This window comes from Pseudorca crassidens, chromosome 15, assembly GCF_039906515.1.
Source record: "Pseudorca crassidens isolate mPseCra1 chromosome 15, mPseCra1.hap1, whole genome shotgun sequence".
Classification (NCBI taxonomy): domain Eukaryota; kingdom Metazoa; phylum Chordata; class Mammalia; order Artiodactyla; family Delphinidae; genus Pseudorca; species Pseudorca crassidens.
In genome coordinates, this window is record NC_090310.1 from 5,132,538 (window position 1) to 5,148,960 (window position 16,423).

General features: G+C 51.4%; 1 protein-coding gene across 4 annotated transcripts in view; it reads left to right on the forward strand.

Annotated features, from left to right (window-relative positions):
* Window positions 1-15,044, forward strand: part of LMTK2 (lemur tyrosine kinase 2) — a 174,876-nt gene extending 159,832 nt beyond the window's left edge. For all 4 annotated transcript variants that reach the window (XM_067705467.1, XM_067705468.1, XM_067705465.1 and 1 more), the window contains 4 exons: window positions 1,054-4,015; window positions 9,891-10,023; window positions 10,247-10,489; window positions 11,380-15,044. In XM_067705467.1, coding sequence (XP_067561568.1) covers window positions 1,054-4,015; window positions 9,891-10,023; window positions 10,247-10,489; window positions 11,380-11,408 — 3,367 coding nt within the window. In that variant the 3' untranslated portion in view covers window positions 11,409-15,044. The remainder of the gene's footprint in view (window positions 1-1,053; window positions 4,016-9,890; window positions 10,024-10,246; window positions 10,490-11,379) is intronic.
* The last annotated feature ends 1,379 nt before the right edge of the window (window positions 15,045-16,423 follow it).

Sequence of the window (16,423 nt, forward strand, 5' to 3'; positions counted from 1 at the left end):
TTGATGTGTTACCTGCAGTAAGAAAGACGTTAAGTCTGAGCTCATTAGGAAAGTCAATTCTAAGGGCGTTTCCTGTTGTGGACTTATTTTTAAATGAGGCAGTTTGTTCAAGTGATAACCCGAGGTGCAAGAAGAGAGACGGGTGGCATAGACATGATCATATTTAAATTGGCACATGAGGCTCATTTGCATAATGTATGTTGACATTTGCAAAACAAATTTACTTCTTATGATGCTCCAGACCAGTTCTTACTCGGTTTCCAATTAGGATCAGGCTCACCTGTGTCAAGGCCTCTGTCTGCGTCACCCTGTGCCCGGCTGATGTTGCCCCTGGAGCTCGGTGCCCCTCTGTGTGGGCGTTGCTCAGCCCCCCTACTTGCTAGAACTAACTCACCCAGAATAACTGGACATTCACGCTGTAAACTTAATACCATGACATCGTCTTTGTCTTCCCTTCCACTCACGGCAACAGTTTAAGATGCTGGCCGCATTCAGCCAGCCCTTCGAGGACCAGCTCCTGGTTGCCGCCGTCTCTGGGCTTCTTTCTCTACTCTTTCCCTCCACCCTCAGCTCCTTTCATGACCCGAGGAAACCATGTGCTGCCGGAGATCATGGTGACACTTTTTATTGGGGGAATAATTAGAGATTAGTCGCAACAGCATCTGTCTGTGTGAATTCTTGCAAAATAAAGTGAGTAAATCTCAGAACATTAGATACGTGCATCCTTTACTAAGCAGAATACCTATGGCAGTTGTGTTAAGAGGAGAGCGTTTTAGAACTGGTTCTAAATTCGGTGGCTAAGTCTCTGGAAAACGCCAGAAGAACAGATGACAAAGCAAAAGAATTGCAGTGCAGTGTCCTGAGGACACAGAAATCTGTCTCCATCCCTTTCACGCTGATATCACCGTGAGCTGAACCCCTTCAGGTGGTCGGCAGTGATTCAAGTGTCGAGGCTTCTGGGGTGTTGAGTTGGCCCAGGGGTCCTTGTGAGGTCTTTCCTTATTTTAAAACAATTTATCATCTGTCCACTAATCACCTGTCTGTGTTGCTCAGGTATGAAGTCTTACAGTTCTGCTGGCTGTCACCAGACAAGAGGCCGGCGGCCGAGGATGTGCACAGACTGCTCACCTACCTGCGGATGCAAAGCCAGAGGGACCCGGAAGTCGACTTTGAGCAGCAGTGGAATGCACTCAAGCCAAACACAAACAGCAGAGATGCTGCAAGTAACGCCGCCTTCCCCATCCTCGACCACTTCGCCAGGGACCGGCTCGGTCGTGAGATGGAGGAGGTCCTCACCGTGACCGAAACCAGCCAGGGCCTGAGCTTCGAGTACGTCTGGGAGGCGGCCAAGCACGACCCCTTCGAGGAGCGCGGCCGGGGCCCCCCGGACGAAGCCGTGTCCTACACCGGCATCTTCTTTGCCACCGAAGCGTTTGAGAGTCCGCTCTCAGATCCCGGGCCCGGGAAGCAAGATGACAGTGGCCAGGACGTCCCCCTGCGGGCCCCCGGAGTAGTGCCCGTCTTTGATGCCCACAACCTTTCCGTCGGAAGCGACTATTACATCCAATTAGAAGAAAAAAGCGGTAGCAACTTGGAGCTGGATTACCCACCTGCACTGCTCACGACGGAAATGGATAATCCAGAAAGGGTCGGTGACACAGCATCCCAGCCTCTGACCCTCAGGAGTGTCGAATTAGAGGAGTCCAGCACAGATGAGGATTTCTTCCAGAACACTACAGACCCCAAGGATGCCAGGGTACCCGAGGATGTGCATGTTACCAAGGGCCCCGAGAGCCCTTTCGACAGTATATTTAATGATCTTGACAAATCAGAGGCTTTGCCCAGTCACCAAAAAATATTTGACTTAATGGAACTAAATGGAGTCCAAGCTGACTTTAAGCCGACCACCTTAAGCTCCAGTTTGGATGACCCCAGAGAGTCGGTAATCACGCACCACTTGAAGAAAGAAAAGCCCCGTAAGCTTTTTGACTGCGAGCCTCTTTGCTCATCGGAAAACCTCGTGCACCAAGATGGTTTCGATCAGTTGGATGATGAAGAATTGTCAGAAAACTTTTTATTTCTTCAAGAGAAGAACTTACTGAAAGACTCCTTGTCCAGCAAAGAACATATAAATGATCTTCAAACAGAACTTAGAAATGCTGGTTTTCCTGAAACCATATTAGAAAGTCCGAGTAGGAACTCTCTAGATGCTGAGTTTAAGTTTGCTGAAAATAAACCAGGCTCTTCTTTGCTGCAGGAAAACGTCAGCGCGCAGGGCAGAGGCCCGGGCGTGGCGCCCAAGGACGGCACTTGGGACGCGGCCTCGCCGCCTTGCCCGAAGGCGCAGGTACCTCCTACCTCGCTCGAAACAGAGGGGCCGCCTCACGATGTCGCTCCAGGTGTGCCCCTGAAGCAGGGCGGAGCTAAGCCCACGTGTTTGGATGTCGGTGTCCGTGAAGACGGTGTCTGCCGAGAGGTAAACCCAGACTCCACGCCCGCCCCGGTGGACACACCTCCCACTGGCGACAGGTCCCGAGACCTGACTCCCCAGAGGGAGGGGGCCTTGAGACTGACCCAGAGCGACTCAGGCCTTGTCCACAGCACTTTGGCCAGTAAGGTGAGTATAGGGAACAGCCTTCCAGAACTGAGGCAGAGCTTACAAAGTCAACCACCTTTGGAAGACCACTGCCGTCGAGGCCTGCCCGAGAGGGCCTTAGAGGCCGCGGATGCTCTGAGTCAGCTGGGCTGTAAAGATGCTGCTGCAGAGGAGCGGGGCTTGGTGTCTGCCCTCTCCTTGGACTCTGCCAGTCAGGACAGCCTTCTAGAGGACAGCTTGTCGACGCCCATCCCGACTTCGGAGCAGTCCGTGGAGACCCCAGGCTCCCTGGACTCGGTGGATGTCCGTGAGGTTTTACTGGGCTCCTTAGGCCCTCACACGCCACAGAGACTCTTGCCCCCCGATAAGCCTGCGGACAGTGGCTACGAGACGGAGAACCTGGAGTCCCCCGAGTGGACGCTGCACCCGGCCCCCGACGGCGCCATAGCCCCCGACGCAGGCTCGGCGGGCGACGGTGTTCGCGGGGGCCCACCTCCCAACCCCATCATCGTCGTCTCAGACGCAGCCGATGGCCACAGGGGTGCAGAGATCACCTCGCAGACTTCTGCCCCTGGCTGCCAGGGCTCGTACCGAGACTCCGCTTACTTCTCAGACAATGATTCTGAGCCCGATAAGAAGTCGGACGGGGTCCCGGGAGCCTCGGCCTCGGCCTTGGGAGCAGACCAGCCCCTGCCTGAGCCAGGCACCCCAGAGCAGAGTCCCAGCCCCCCGGACGGCTGCCTGGAAACCAGCAGCAGCCAGCCTGGCCAAAGGTGTCCCCCTGCTCGGCAGAGCGCCAGTCACCTGGAATCGAGAGAAGCGACAGAACCAGCACCCGCTGGCGCTTCCAGGCAGATGCATCCCCCCGATGACGGTGAGGCCGGCAGCCCCTCAAGTCTGCTGAACTCGGAGCTCAGCAGCGGGGATGACCTCGAGGCCCAGGAGGAGCCCCCCTGCACGCTGGCTTCCACCGGAACCAACACCAACGAACTCCTGGCGTTTGCAGATGCCCCCCTCTGCTCTGGCAGCCCAGCAGCCCCGATGGCGGAGAAGGCCTTGCGCGGCCACTCCGAGGGCCCCAAGCTGAAGGAGCCAGACGTCGAAGGGAAGTACCTGGGGAAACTCGGCGTGCCAGGGGTGCTCGACCTCACCGAGGACGGAATCGACGCGGACGAGGAGGACGAGAACAGCGACGACTCGGACGAGGACCTCCGGGCCTTCACCCTGCACAGCCTCAGCTCCGAGTCGGAGGACGAGGCGGAGCACATAGTGCCTGTGGTCCTCAGCCGTGAGGACGGCCGCCACCTGCGGAGCCTGCTGAAGCCCTCAGCCTCCGCGGACCAGCCGCCCGACGACTGGAAGAAAGAGAAGAAGGCGGTGACGTTTTTCGATGACGTCACAGTCTATCTCTTTGACCAGGTATCTGTTGTCTGTCACCTCCAGGTTGTCCTGCTAGAGAATTCCAGAACGTGTTAGGGGAACGAGCGTGCTTATTTTTTCTGATTGCCGTTTCGAGGCCACGGATTGTTTTGTGATAACTCAGGAAAAGGAATTTGGGGTTGGCTACAGTGTCAGTTCCAAGAACACGCAGAAATGGGGTTTGCACAGGGAACTCCTGTTACATTACAGGAAGAAGATCTGCATGCCCTTCCTGGGTGTCCTGGCAGAGTCCTGCTGAAGTCGCTAACCCTTTCCAGACCAGATTTTTATACTCTGACAGTCGGCAGTAATGCCCAGCGTGCAGGTGCTGCTTGAACTGTCCGAGGCTCACGTGTAACCCTGGAGACACCGACCAGCAGCCCTGCCTGTGGAGTGGGGACGGGGACGGGGCAGCAGGACAGAGTGTGTGGCCCTCCCGGCCAGGGGCTGGCCCTGCCCTCCCTGCGGTTGCGCAGGCTGCCCGCTGTCGCCACTCAGGGGGCCAGCCTTCGGCCTCTTTAAAAATGAGGCAGCCTACAGTTCAAGCTTTTTTTTTTTTTTAAATGTTCTTTGTTGACTAGTCTTCGTAGCCCTTGAATTTGCTTCTTGAATCAGCTGGATTGTAAGTGAAACGCCCGTTCTGGAAGGCGTGGGAGTCCTTGTTGGTTTCTTCTTGGACCTGCTTGCCCTCCCTTTGTGTTTAGTCCTTGGAACCGAGACCCTGGTATCTCAGCCTCTCGTTGAGCATTGGGCCTCTTGGGCCCCACACCTGAGGCTCTGCCCACACCCATGGGGGTCCTGGGTGCCGCCCCGCCTCTCCCCTGGGAGCTGGGTCTGCTTTCAGTTGCTCGTTACTTTACGCGTTGTCGCTTCTGTGTGTTCTCTTTCTACAGTGTCGCTCAAAAAACTTTGAACTGTGGCGTGTGGGGCAGGGAGGGTAGAGGTAGTTAAGTGTTTGGGAAAAGAAAAAGTAGACTCCCGGCCCCAGCCTCAGTTCACCAGATCTGTGAGAGGGGCCGGGAGGCTTATACACATCCCAGCTTCAGAACCTGAGGGCTCAGGGGGCCTAGGAAACTGGTTTGCCATTTTTTTAACTGAGAGTGGAAGAGAGAAGGGATCACATGGCCCCAGATTTTGTGTTTTGTTACCAGTCGTTCGAATTCACGTAGCCCTTTCTTCACCTTCTCTGTGAACTTGAATTGTACCGAGACTTCACCACAGAGCAGACGATCTGTAGGTGGGATAGAAAGAGTTACAAAGTGTGTGCCGTGAGCAGTGGTGGGTGAGGGCTGGGGAAGATGTCTGGGGGTCTAGTTGCAGCAGAGGGATGAACTCAGCTCCCGTGGAAGCCCCCGCCTGGGCTACAGAAGGGCTGCACTCTTGTGACGACTTTGTGGGGGGGGTGGTGTTTTGGTGGCTTCAGAAGACAGGGCAGGATAGCGTGAGATCGAGATTCAAGGCATGAGAACGAAGGTACAGAAATCAAGTGTAAGACATGCTTAGTAGACGTGAGATTTGAGAGGCTTAGTGTCGTAGAGAAAGTTGGGAAGTGGGTGAAGTCCTGAAAGTCTTCCTTTCTGTGATCTCTAGTAGTTTTCTCATGCGCTCCACGCAGTGTCCTTGGAGTAGCAGCCCCCTGCTGGCTCAGGCTGACGGCTGGTAGATTTTCTCCTGCTCTTACTGTGAAGTAGCTTCAGTACCTTAGCTCCAGAGTTTTAACTGAGCACTCCTGGGTTTTGGCAGTTCTGTGTCTTGGTTATTTCACTGTTGGTTCAGCAGATGCTTGGCGAACACTTACTGCATGTAAAGCAACTTTCTCGTGAAATCACGGCACAGTGAGTGAGCGGTCTGGGTGCCGGCACTTCACGCTCAGGGTCTCCTTAGCTTCCCCACACATCGGTGGTCTCCCATGTGCCTCTCGTGGGCCCTAAGTGAGCCTGGGGGGGTGTTTGACCCTCAGCTCTCACACTGCCCCTTCCGGACGCACAGTGTTCTCAAGGCCAGAACGGTGGACAGTGATGCTTGCTTACAATTAACGGGACGCATGGCTGCCCTCCAGCCTGTCACAGGGCAGATAAGCTCTGAGCTCAGGCTCATGCGTCGCAGTGCTGGTCATTGTAACGACGGGGCCGGGGCTCGGCAGTGTGGCCTTGGAGCCGTGTAGAGCCATGCTCGGGACACCTGCGTCGTAGTCTTACAGCCAGGAGCCCCCAGAGATGTGAGGTGGACTGCCTGTCCTGGGGCACATGGGGAGCCTGGGGGCCTGTGTGCTGCTTTTCTATATTCACAAAAATATTCTACTGGGATTTTGATGGGAGTTGCATAAAATCCATAAATCAGTTTGGGGGAGAATTGACATTTTTACTATGTTGAGGCTTTCAACTCATGAGCACAGTACGTCTCTCCATTTATTCAGTTCTTCTTAGTGTTTTGTAGTTTTCAGCAGACAGATCCTCTGCGTGTTTTGTTAGATTTATACCTAAGTATTTCATTTCTTGGGGAGCTAATTTAAAAGGTAATTTTAAAATTTTGGTTTCCATTTGCTCCTTGCCAGTATATAGAAACGTGATTGACTTTTTTCTAAATTAATTAATTATTTTTTTATTTTTGGCTGTGTTGGGTCTTCATTGCTGCATGCGGGCTTTCTCTAGTTGCGGTGAGCAGGGGCTACTCTTAGATGCGGTGTGTGGTCTTCTCATTGTGGTGGCTTCTCTTGTTGCAGAGCACGGGTTCTAGGCACACGGGCTTCAGTAGTTGTGGCTTGCGGGCTCTAGAGTGCAGGCTCAGTAGTTGTGGCACACGGGCCTAGTTGTTCCGCGGCATGTGGGATCTTCCCGGACCAGGGCTCGAACCTGTGTCCCCTGCATTGGCAGGCGGATTCTTAACCACTGAGCCACCAGGGAAGTCCCTCAACACATTTTCTGATTTTCCTTGAGACTTTTCCTTTGACCCACAGATTATTTATAAAAAATATTGTTTAATTTCCAAGGGTTGGAGATTTTTTTTTTTTTACCTTTCTGCTACTGATTTCTAGTGTAATTCCATTTTGGTCAGAGAACATATTTTGTAGGGTTTCAACTCCTTTAAATGTGCTGTTTTGCTGTAGAGCCAGGATATGGTCTATCTTGGTGAATGTTCCATGGGCACCTGAAAGAGTGTGTATTTTGTTTCTGGTGGGTGGATTGCTCTATAAATGTCAGATGCAGTTGGTTGTTCATTTCTTCTGTATTGTTGCTGATCTTTCTGTCTACTTGTTCTGTCTATTACTGAGAGAGAAGTGTTGAAGTCTCCAGCTATAATTATGAGTTTGTCTGTTTCTCTTTTCATTTCTGTCAGTTTTTGCTTCATCTGTTTTGTAGTTCTGTTAGCTTCATACACATTTAAGATTATTATATCTTCTTGGTGAATTGACCTTTTGTCATTATATGATGTCATTCTTTATTCCTTTCTCTGGTATTCATAAAGCTACTGTAGCTTTCTTTTGAGTAGTATTTGTATGATGTCTCTTTTTTCATCCTTATACGTACCTGCATCCCTGTACTTGATAGTAGTTTCTTGTGGAAAGCACATAGGTGGTTCTTAAAATCTATTCTGAAACTTTTCGTCTTTTAATTGGTATTTTATGCCACTTACATTTAATAGAATTATTTGTATTTGGATTTAGGTGCACCATTTTATTCAGTGTTTCTGTTTGTTCCTCTGGTTGTTATTTCTTTTCTTCCTCTTTTTGCTTTCTTTTGAGTAATTTGAACAATTTTTAGAATTACCTTTTATCTATGCATTTCTTACTATATGTCTTCTCTTAGTGTAGTTTTTGGAGTGGTTCTTGGGATTACAATGTACATACTTAACTTTTCACCGCCTCCTTAGAATCAGTGTTTTACCATTTCAAGTGGAATATAAGAACCCCTGTACCCTGTGGGCCCTTCATCCCCCCCTACCCCTTTTCTTCAGGTTATCTGATGTGTCATATGTTTATTCATCAAAAACCCCATCACACAGTGCTCTATGCTTTACTTCTAGTCATCAAACATGTTTTAAGAAACTGAAGAGGAGAGGAATAGGATTATATTCACTCAGATAGTTACTACTGTTCTTTTTTCATTTCTGATGTTCCAGGTTCCTTTTTATTATCATTTCCCTTCTGTTTGAAAAAGTTTGTGTGGCCTTTTTTTTTTTTTTTAACAAATTCTCTTAGCTTTTCTTCATCTGAGAGGGTCTATATTTTACACTCATTTCTTAAGGATATTTTCTCTGAACATAGATTTCTGAGGTGATAGTTCTTTTCTTTCAGCATTGTCCCTGGCTGCTTTCAGGAGTTTTTTTTCTTTGTCTTTGGTTTTCAGTAGTATGATTATGGATTTCTGGATTACGGGCATGGATTTCTTTGTATTTATCTCATTTTAAGTTTGCAAAGCTTCCTGAACCTGTAGTTTTATGTCTTTCACCAGATTTGAGAAGTTTTCAGCCATTGTTTCTTCTTTTCTTCTTCACCACACTCTGTCTCTCTGTTTCTGGGACTCCAGCGTTACACCTTTTGGTAATATCCTAGTATATGGGCCCTGAGGCTCTGTTCTTTTCTTTCCCTCCAGTGTTTGCTTTTGTTCAGATTGGATCATTTCTGTTGATCTGCTTCACATTAACTTATTCTGTCCTCTCTCATGTCCATCCTGCTATTGAGCCCACCCAGTGAGTTTTAAAATTTTGGTTATTGTATTTTTCTGTTCTGAAATCCGCAATTCATTATTTTTATCTATTCTTTTGCTGAGACTTTTCCATTCATTTCCAGTGTGTTTTCCCATACTTTGTAAGAGCATATTTATAATTGTTCTCAGGTAATTCCAACATCTAAGGACATCTTGGCATTGGCATCTGTTGATTGTTTTTTTCTCCTGGGAATTGAGGTTTTCCTTATTCTTTGTTTGCTGAGAAATTTTAGATTGTACCCTTATTATTTTATCCGATTCTGTGCCTTGTTTAGATTCTATGGATAATGTTGATATTTTCTTCCTAGAAGGCGTCGACCCAGTTGGGTTCAGGTCACAAGTTCCAACCAGCCTTCTGGGGATTGGGGTCCCTTTCAGAGCCTTTGTTGTGCTGTTTGAACCTGTCCTGTGCATGTGCCACCCCCTGGCCAGACTGGACCTTGGCAGTGGTCTTCCTGAAATTCAGTTCTCAACGCTTTGGTGTGCTGTTTAGGGTCAGATCTACCCTGAGCAGCTGGGGGTAAGCCAGGAGCTCATAAACAACCGATGGGATCCCTTTTTTGAGCTCCCCCTCCCTGGGCTGTCCAGTGTCTTGGCCACTCTCTTCTTGGTCCTCCGGCCAGAAGGCTGGGCTCTGGGTTACCACAGTACGCTGTGCAGCTGCGCAGTGGGAGGACAGAGAGGGAAAAGGCGTGTGGGTTCTCCAGGCAGAGAGGAAGCTCACCGCCCTCAGAATTACAGGTGCCTGCCACCCCTGCTGCTGTCACCCAGGATTGCTTGGGCTGGGAGCAAGAGAACAGGGGGAAAAAAGCAAACCCCTGGAATTTCCTCTCCTCTTTCTAAGCATCAGAAGACCCCCCCCTTCCTGCATCTGGAGCCAGGACCCAAGTGGCGGGGGTGGGGTTGGTTCACCGCTGGCTTGGTGTCCTTTGACTCCAGCGCTCTGCCCCAACCTGCCTGCTGCGTCTCCTCCTCCGAGGTCTCCCGTGGCCACTTTGTATGTCTGCCCAGGACTTAGACCCCGTTCCACGGGAGAGATGGGGCGCGGACTCCCGGCCCACCTTCCCCAGGGGTGGGAGGGACAGGTCACAAATGGTCAGCGAGGGCCCCTGCCCCAGGGCTCCTGAAAGCAGGCGCTGGCTGATGGGAACTTATGTTGGGCTTTTCAGGAGACCCCGACCAAAGAGCTGGGCCGCTGCGGAGGAGAGGCGTGCGGGCCGGGGCTGAGCAGCCCCACACCGTCGTCAGGCTCCCCCTACCCGAGCAGGTGCATGAATTCCGAAAGTTCCACTGATGAAGAAGGTATCTCATTGGCAGGTTTAAAAAGCAACTAAACTTGAGTGTGATGTGAGCTGTTTCTGAGGATAACTTCACGTGTCGCCCTGCGGGTGTGGGGTGGGCAGCTCTGCCGTCTGCACCCAGGGTGGTCTGTGCCCCTCTGAGCCCACCTGGATGCCTGCACTGCCCTCTCTGTTCCTTAAAACAAAGTCATGAAAGGAGAGTTACTTTTATGTCTTACTTCCAGGTGGAGGCTTTGAATGGGACGATGACTTCTCCCCGGACCCTTTTATGTCAAAGACAACGAGTCACCTCCTCCGCTCCAAACCTTCCCTTCAGACATCCAAGTACTTCTCCCCGCCGCCGCCGCCCCGGAGCACGGAGCCCAGCTGGCCTCACGGGGCGCCCTACTCCAGGTTCTCCATCACACCCGCCAGCATCGCCAGCTTCTCTCTCACGCACCTCACAGACTCGGACATGGAGCAGGGAGGTGAGCAGGGTGCGGAGCCAGGGCAGGGCCGGCTGCCCGGGAACGGGGTGCTCTCCCGGTGCTGGCAGACAGGGCTGTTCGAGTCTTTACGAAGAGCTCACAGCCTTGGCAGTGTGCTCCGGGGCCTCGGCCCCCACTTCCGGGCTCCGTCTCTGCCCTGCTGGGCCCTATGGCCCTGGGGCTGCTCTGCCACCTTTCTTCTCCTTTTTCCCTTTGTTCTGTTAGCTCCCAACCCCCATCTCTCCTTCTCTCCCCCAGAGAGGAGCAGCTCTTCAGAAAGCTCATGCTCTGAAGAACACTTGGCTCTGACTTCGGGCTTGAACCCAAATGCACTCGGGCCCCTCCCCCGGGAATGTTGATTTTGCCATTAAGTCCTAGTCTTCGTGTGCCACCAGAGGGCCCGGGGGAGGGCATGGGCCGGGCACATTTGAAGTAGTGGTATCTGAACATATGGATCCTTTTTTCCCCACAACTAGATTGAAGATAAATGTTAATAGGTACACTTTTTTGATGTGAAGTTTGCAGATCAAATAATAATAACTGCGGAATATAAAGGCTTTTATTTGTGTTTGTCCTGGGTTTAATTGTGCCGATTAGATAACGCCCATGACCTAATGATCTGTTGGGGGCAGATGTGTGGGGCTCAGAGCCAGTTCTCTCCCGCGCCCAAAGCATTGGCATTGAGCAGCGTGTGAGCCGCGCAGATGTGTCTGCGAGAGAGCCTGGCAGGTGCTGCTGTCGCAGGAAGCGGCGAGCGGCCGGGCAGGTGGCTAAGAGCCACACTTCTAGCTTCAGTTCCTCTTTCTGCAGCGAAGCTCAGACGCCGTCCACACTGTTTTTATCTGTGACGATCGTTTTAAAACACAGCTTTGCTTGCTCTCTCCTAATAGGAAGCAGCGAAGACGGGGAGAAAGATTAGGTGATGCTAAGGCACCTCGGGCCCAGGCGGCTCCCTGGCGGCGGCGTTTCCGGCTGCCCAGTGGCACCCACTCGACAGCTGCTGACACGGGAAGCGGAGGAGGACTCAGGAGGCCGAGGGAACGGCGCCGCGGGACGCCCGGCCAGGCGTGGTCTCCCAGCTCGTCCAGCTCGTCCAGAGCTATTTGCTGCCCTCGCCACCCCGCCAGCTGGAAGGGCCGGCACTCCTGCCGTCCGCGGGGAGCCTGAGCCTGGCCAGCGTGGGGGGCTGTCGTCTCTGGGCGGTTTCTGGTTCCCATGTGGGGTGTTCTCCGCGTCCGCACCTGTGCATCCCGTCCGTGCACAGGTCCCTGAGGACCACGACGGGAATTGGCACCAGTGAGCCATATTTATTGTTTTTAAAGAAATCACTAATTGCTTTCTGTAACTGCACTGTGGATAAATGTCCTGAGAGTCCCTGATATTGTACAGAATCTTAAATTATTCAAGGAAAATAAGGCAGGTCAAGCTGGTGCTATCCACTAGTTTGATTTTTTTTTCTTCTGTTTTATAGTTTGTTTGCATGGTACTTGTAAAGCTTAAGTATTTTGCGTGTTATGCTGTCTTTAGAAATTGTTGGAATTGTACATATGGTACTCTTTCGTAAATGATAAATGATTCTGAATGTTAGTGTTTTATGTTCTTATAGGAAATATTTTTGATGAGTCCAAGAAGACTGCTCTGTTCTGCTGATTGAATGAAACACATTTCTGTCTCTTCTCTCTAAGGTGGTTTTTTCCTTGTTGCAGTTGAGGCTTCTTTGAGGGGCTGACGGGTCTTGCAGCCCCTCTGTGTGATTCTCCCACCCTCCCCTCCCCCAACTTTTAAAAAACGCTTTTGGTAAGAATCGATAGGTGGTTCCCAGAGCTCAGCTTGGTTGGAACATCCAGGTCCCCCCGTTGTCCCCAGAGGCCGCGAGGCCTCCTCCCAGCTGGGCCCCAAGTCACTTCCCCTCAGAGCCGGCTCTTCTGCTTGGTTTCTAGAAGCGCAGACAGCGGTGGCTTGAGGGCCCTTGTGTGGTCACTCCTCCCTTCAGGAGCATAGAAGCGGCTCCACGGAGGGCCCTGGGGGCCGAGGACGGTTTGTGTTCATTCTGTCTGTGCGCTTGAGGTGTTGAGCTTCTCACAGCCCCCAGAGCCAGTCCGGATCACGTCCCGTCCACGTGTGGCTGGTCTCTGTAACCGAGGCAATACACTACATCCTGCAGCCGTGAGGACGACGGAGGAGCCTCCACAGCCAGCACGTCCTCCTGGTTGGGCCCTCGGGCAGCCCGAGTGGCCGTCGCCCCCAGACGCCGCCCCGGGCTCATCTGCACTGACCCCCGCCTTCTGCGTTAAGCCCCCAGTTCTCCCCTTGCTCTGAAAGGACCGAGTGTGTCCAGTGCAGCCTCATGATGTTGGCAGGTGTCGGGTGTTGGTAATAAAAAGCTGACCTCATTCTGCGGCCCTCGAGTTCTGCTCTGCCAGCAGCGTGGCAGCCAGTGTATACGGGTGGGGCCTTGGGGCTGGGTCCCCGCACACCGGCCCCTCACCCCAGGGGTTTCCGGTGCTGACGTGCTTTCCCGACTTGAGCGAGAGGCTGGGATGACCCTCCAGGCCCGCCTGGGGCTGCAGGACATCGGTCACGGGAGCTTGGGGACCCGATGCAGGTGTGTGCGCTGCCTAGAGTTGACATAGTAAATTGTGACCTATGTTATCAATTCTGGCTCGCCCCCTTTTTATACTAGCAATGACTTTCCAGAGCGGCAGGGGCGCCCTTCCCCTCCCCCGGTGTGAGCACAGAGCACTGCCAGAGCCGGACCCTGGGACGTGCATGTTGAAAACACAGTTAACAGGGCATTAGGAGGTGATTTTGCCAAAACTGTCATAACTCTCAACTTCTTGCTCTGGAGACTTCCAGGGTTTTCTGAATTTTTACATCTACCAGTCTTGGTTAAAAGAAAAATGAGAGGCAGTTCCACTAGTTTTTTTAAATTTACAGGTTTAAGGAGTTCAGATCTAATGACTAAAATCAAGTGGATCCATAGACTAGATAGTCTTCTACAGTCAGCCTGTGGTAAATTATCGATGCTTTGGGGCTGTCCATTTTTCACTATGATTAAGGAGATTTTTAACACCATCATCCCCATTTTAATTTATTTTAAGGTCTGCATCACTCTGATACAATGAATTGCCAAAAACATTTTATACAGGGAGCTAGGGGTGGGGCTGGGTTGGAGTAGTAGGTCTTAGTGTGGTGTTGCATGGTCGGGTAGATTTTATATTTATAATAAACATGGGAATTAACATGTTCTTTTGAAATCTCAAGTAATACACAGGAAATTATGTAGATTAAAATTTTCTGCCCATTTTTGAAATGTCAGCATGTGCTTTGTTGTTTGTTTCAGTTTTCTTTTCACTCGGTTACCAGTAGGTGGGTTTGTAAACCGCTTTTGTTCTAATAAGTTACACAATGAAATAGTATCAGTGGAATTCTCTAGATAATGTGGGTGAGGTGTGTCATACCTGGTTCACAACGATATTTCCTGGCCTCCTTTGGGACCTGTCTTACTTTGGTGGAGTTTACGTATCTTAAGTCCTACAATAAAAATAATCTAACCTTCATCTCCTTCCTAGCTAGATGTTAATTTGTGTTATCAAAGGACTTGGTCATAAGCCAGTAAGAGCAATGTAGAAAAAGTGCTCCCCCAAAATCCTTCTGAAACTTGGACTGTGCGTCTGGGTAAGAAGCCATTCATCTTAAGGGTGAGGAAGCTCCAGGAAGCTGAATGGAGAACAGAGTATCTGTTCTATTTTTGAGTGTACAGGCGATTGTTTCTATGAAAATGGGTTTATCTAAGAAAGGTGTTGGTATGTCTTGCTGCCCTGAAACCCCTTTCAAAGCCTCCTTCTTTTATTAACACTTTCCACAGGGTGTTCGTGGGGTTAATGACTTTCTGTACGTTTGTCCTGAGGGCCCAGGTGCAAGGGAGGCAGCTCCTGGTTTTACTCTACTCAGCCCGTCATCTGAAAATTCCAGAAGCGAACCAAGTGTGAGGCTGGAGATGCCGGGCTTCAGTTACGAGGGGCTTCAAAATATTAGCCTTAGGAGAAGTAGCCTTAAAATAAGAATGGGTGTACACAGTTACTTCAAGTGTAAGTCTCAAAAACAACGTTCCTAAGTAGTAACAGGGTTGGCCCAAGCTTTGGCTATCAAAAAGTAAAACACTCTTTGGTATGTAAATTAATTCTTAAAAGATGTGTGGACAGTATTGAATCGCCAACAACCTGTTATTTGAATGGCTGGAACATGGTTAAGTTCAAGTTGGCAGGGGCGTAGATAGACGGTAACAGCGGCCCGCTGGGAGTACCCACTGCTTCATTCCAGCCACAAATGAGGACGCATGGGGCCATCCCACCTCCGAGGTTTCCCTGTTGTGCTTTAACACAGTTGTAAGAGGTTCACGGCAATATAATAGTTAATGAACTTTCAGTTTAAATCGTGTACATTTTTAAATTGTAAGATTTTTACTGTATATTGATGCATAGTGTGATTCAATAAACTGCTTGTAATTTAAAAACTATTTAATATTCAAAATAAATATAGTTATATATTTATAGATTCTGTTACCGCATTGATTCTGTGTGTTTTCCACGGTGTAAGGCCTGGGGTGGGCAGTCTGGCACTGCCCCACTGTGGGTGCTTGGCGCCTGCAGCCCTGGGTCACTCACTGCCCTCGTCTCTAGAGATGGGATGCCCTTTTCTGGGACAGACCTAAACCCCACGCACCCGAGAACACGAAGATTTGCATAATCACCGGAAAACTAGCATGGACTGTTTGTGCTGCCATAAAGTGTACCTGTAATTCAAACATGGATGAATTTCAGAAGCATTTTTTGGTTTTTTTTTTAGTATTTATTTACTTATTTGGCTGCACCGAGTCTTAGTTGTGGCACGCGGGATCTTCGTTGCCGTGTACGGGATCTTCACTGCGGCACACGGGCTTCATAGTTGCGGCACGCATGTGGGATCTAGTTCCCCGACCAGGGATTGAGTTCCGGCCCCCTGCATTGGGAGCGCGGAAGTCTTAGCCACTGGACTGCCAGGGAAGTCCCAGAAGCGTTTTAATTTCTGAGATCCAGCCTCTAAGGAGCGCTAAGCCCAGAGGCTAATCAGCTCAAAACCAGCCTTTCTGCTCCCCGAGTGTCCCCTCCTTGCTGTCCTGGTCCCAGCTGTCACAAGCAGGGAAATGGGCCTCCTTGTACCAAAATAGGGGCCTGGCCCCAGCTCAGGTTACACCAGCTGCAGAGTGACCCTCGGGGAGTAGATGGAGGAGACCTGTGCACTCCCATTCCCAGAGCCCAAGACAGGCAGCGAGTGGCAGTGTCCGGGGGAAGTGCGGGGGCCAGCGCAGACCCTGGGCCTGCAGGACCGGAGCCGGTGGGAGCCCAGGACCGTGTGCCGCCGCGGGTCCTGCTGCACTCCGGCGACTCCCATCAGCCCCCAAGACCCCTGTGCAGTTGCTGCTTTTAACGCCTTATAGTGCTCCGGTCAAAGGTGAGGAAACTGAGGCAGGGGACGATGAAGTAAAGCAGGTGGGTGGCAGCCGGTTTTGAGCTCGAGCTGCCTCTAGCCCCTGGAGACCTAAAACCGATGACCAGTTATTTCTCGGTGAGCTGCCCACAGGCGGCCGGGCAGGTGCTCCCCGGGCAGGGCTCCGCCGGCTCGCACCTGGCCCGGCGCCGCGGGCGTGGCGGGGTCGGGTCCTCAAGCCCCCGGTGCTGCAGGATCCTCCCGAAACGCGGGGTGAGGGCGCGGGGTGCCTGGGCTATTGCTCTTCGGGGCTGTGGCCGCCGCCCGTTTGAGAAACTCGTATTACCGCAAAACGGCTTTTCCACGAATCTGACTTTGGCTCCGTGTGCTGAGCCTTAACCCCAAGGCCAGGTGCGGCGGCCAGGTGCTTCCCCTCCGCGCCGGCCGGCTCGCAGCGAGGCCGGC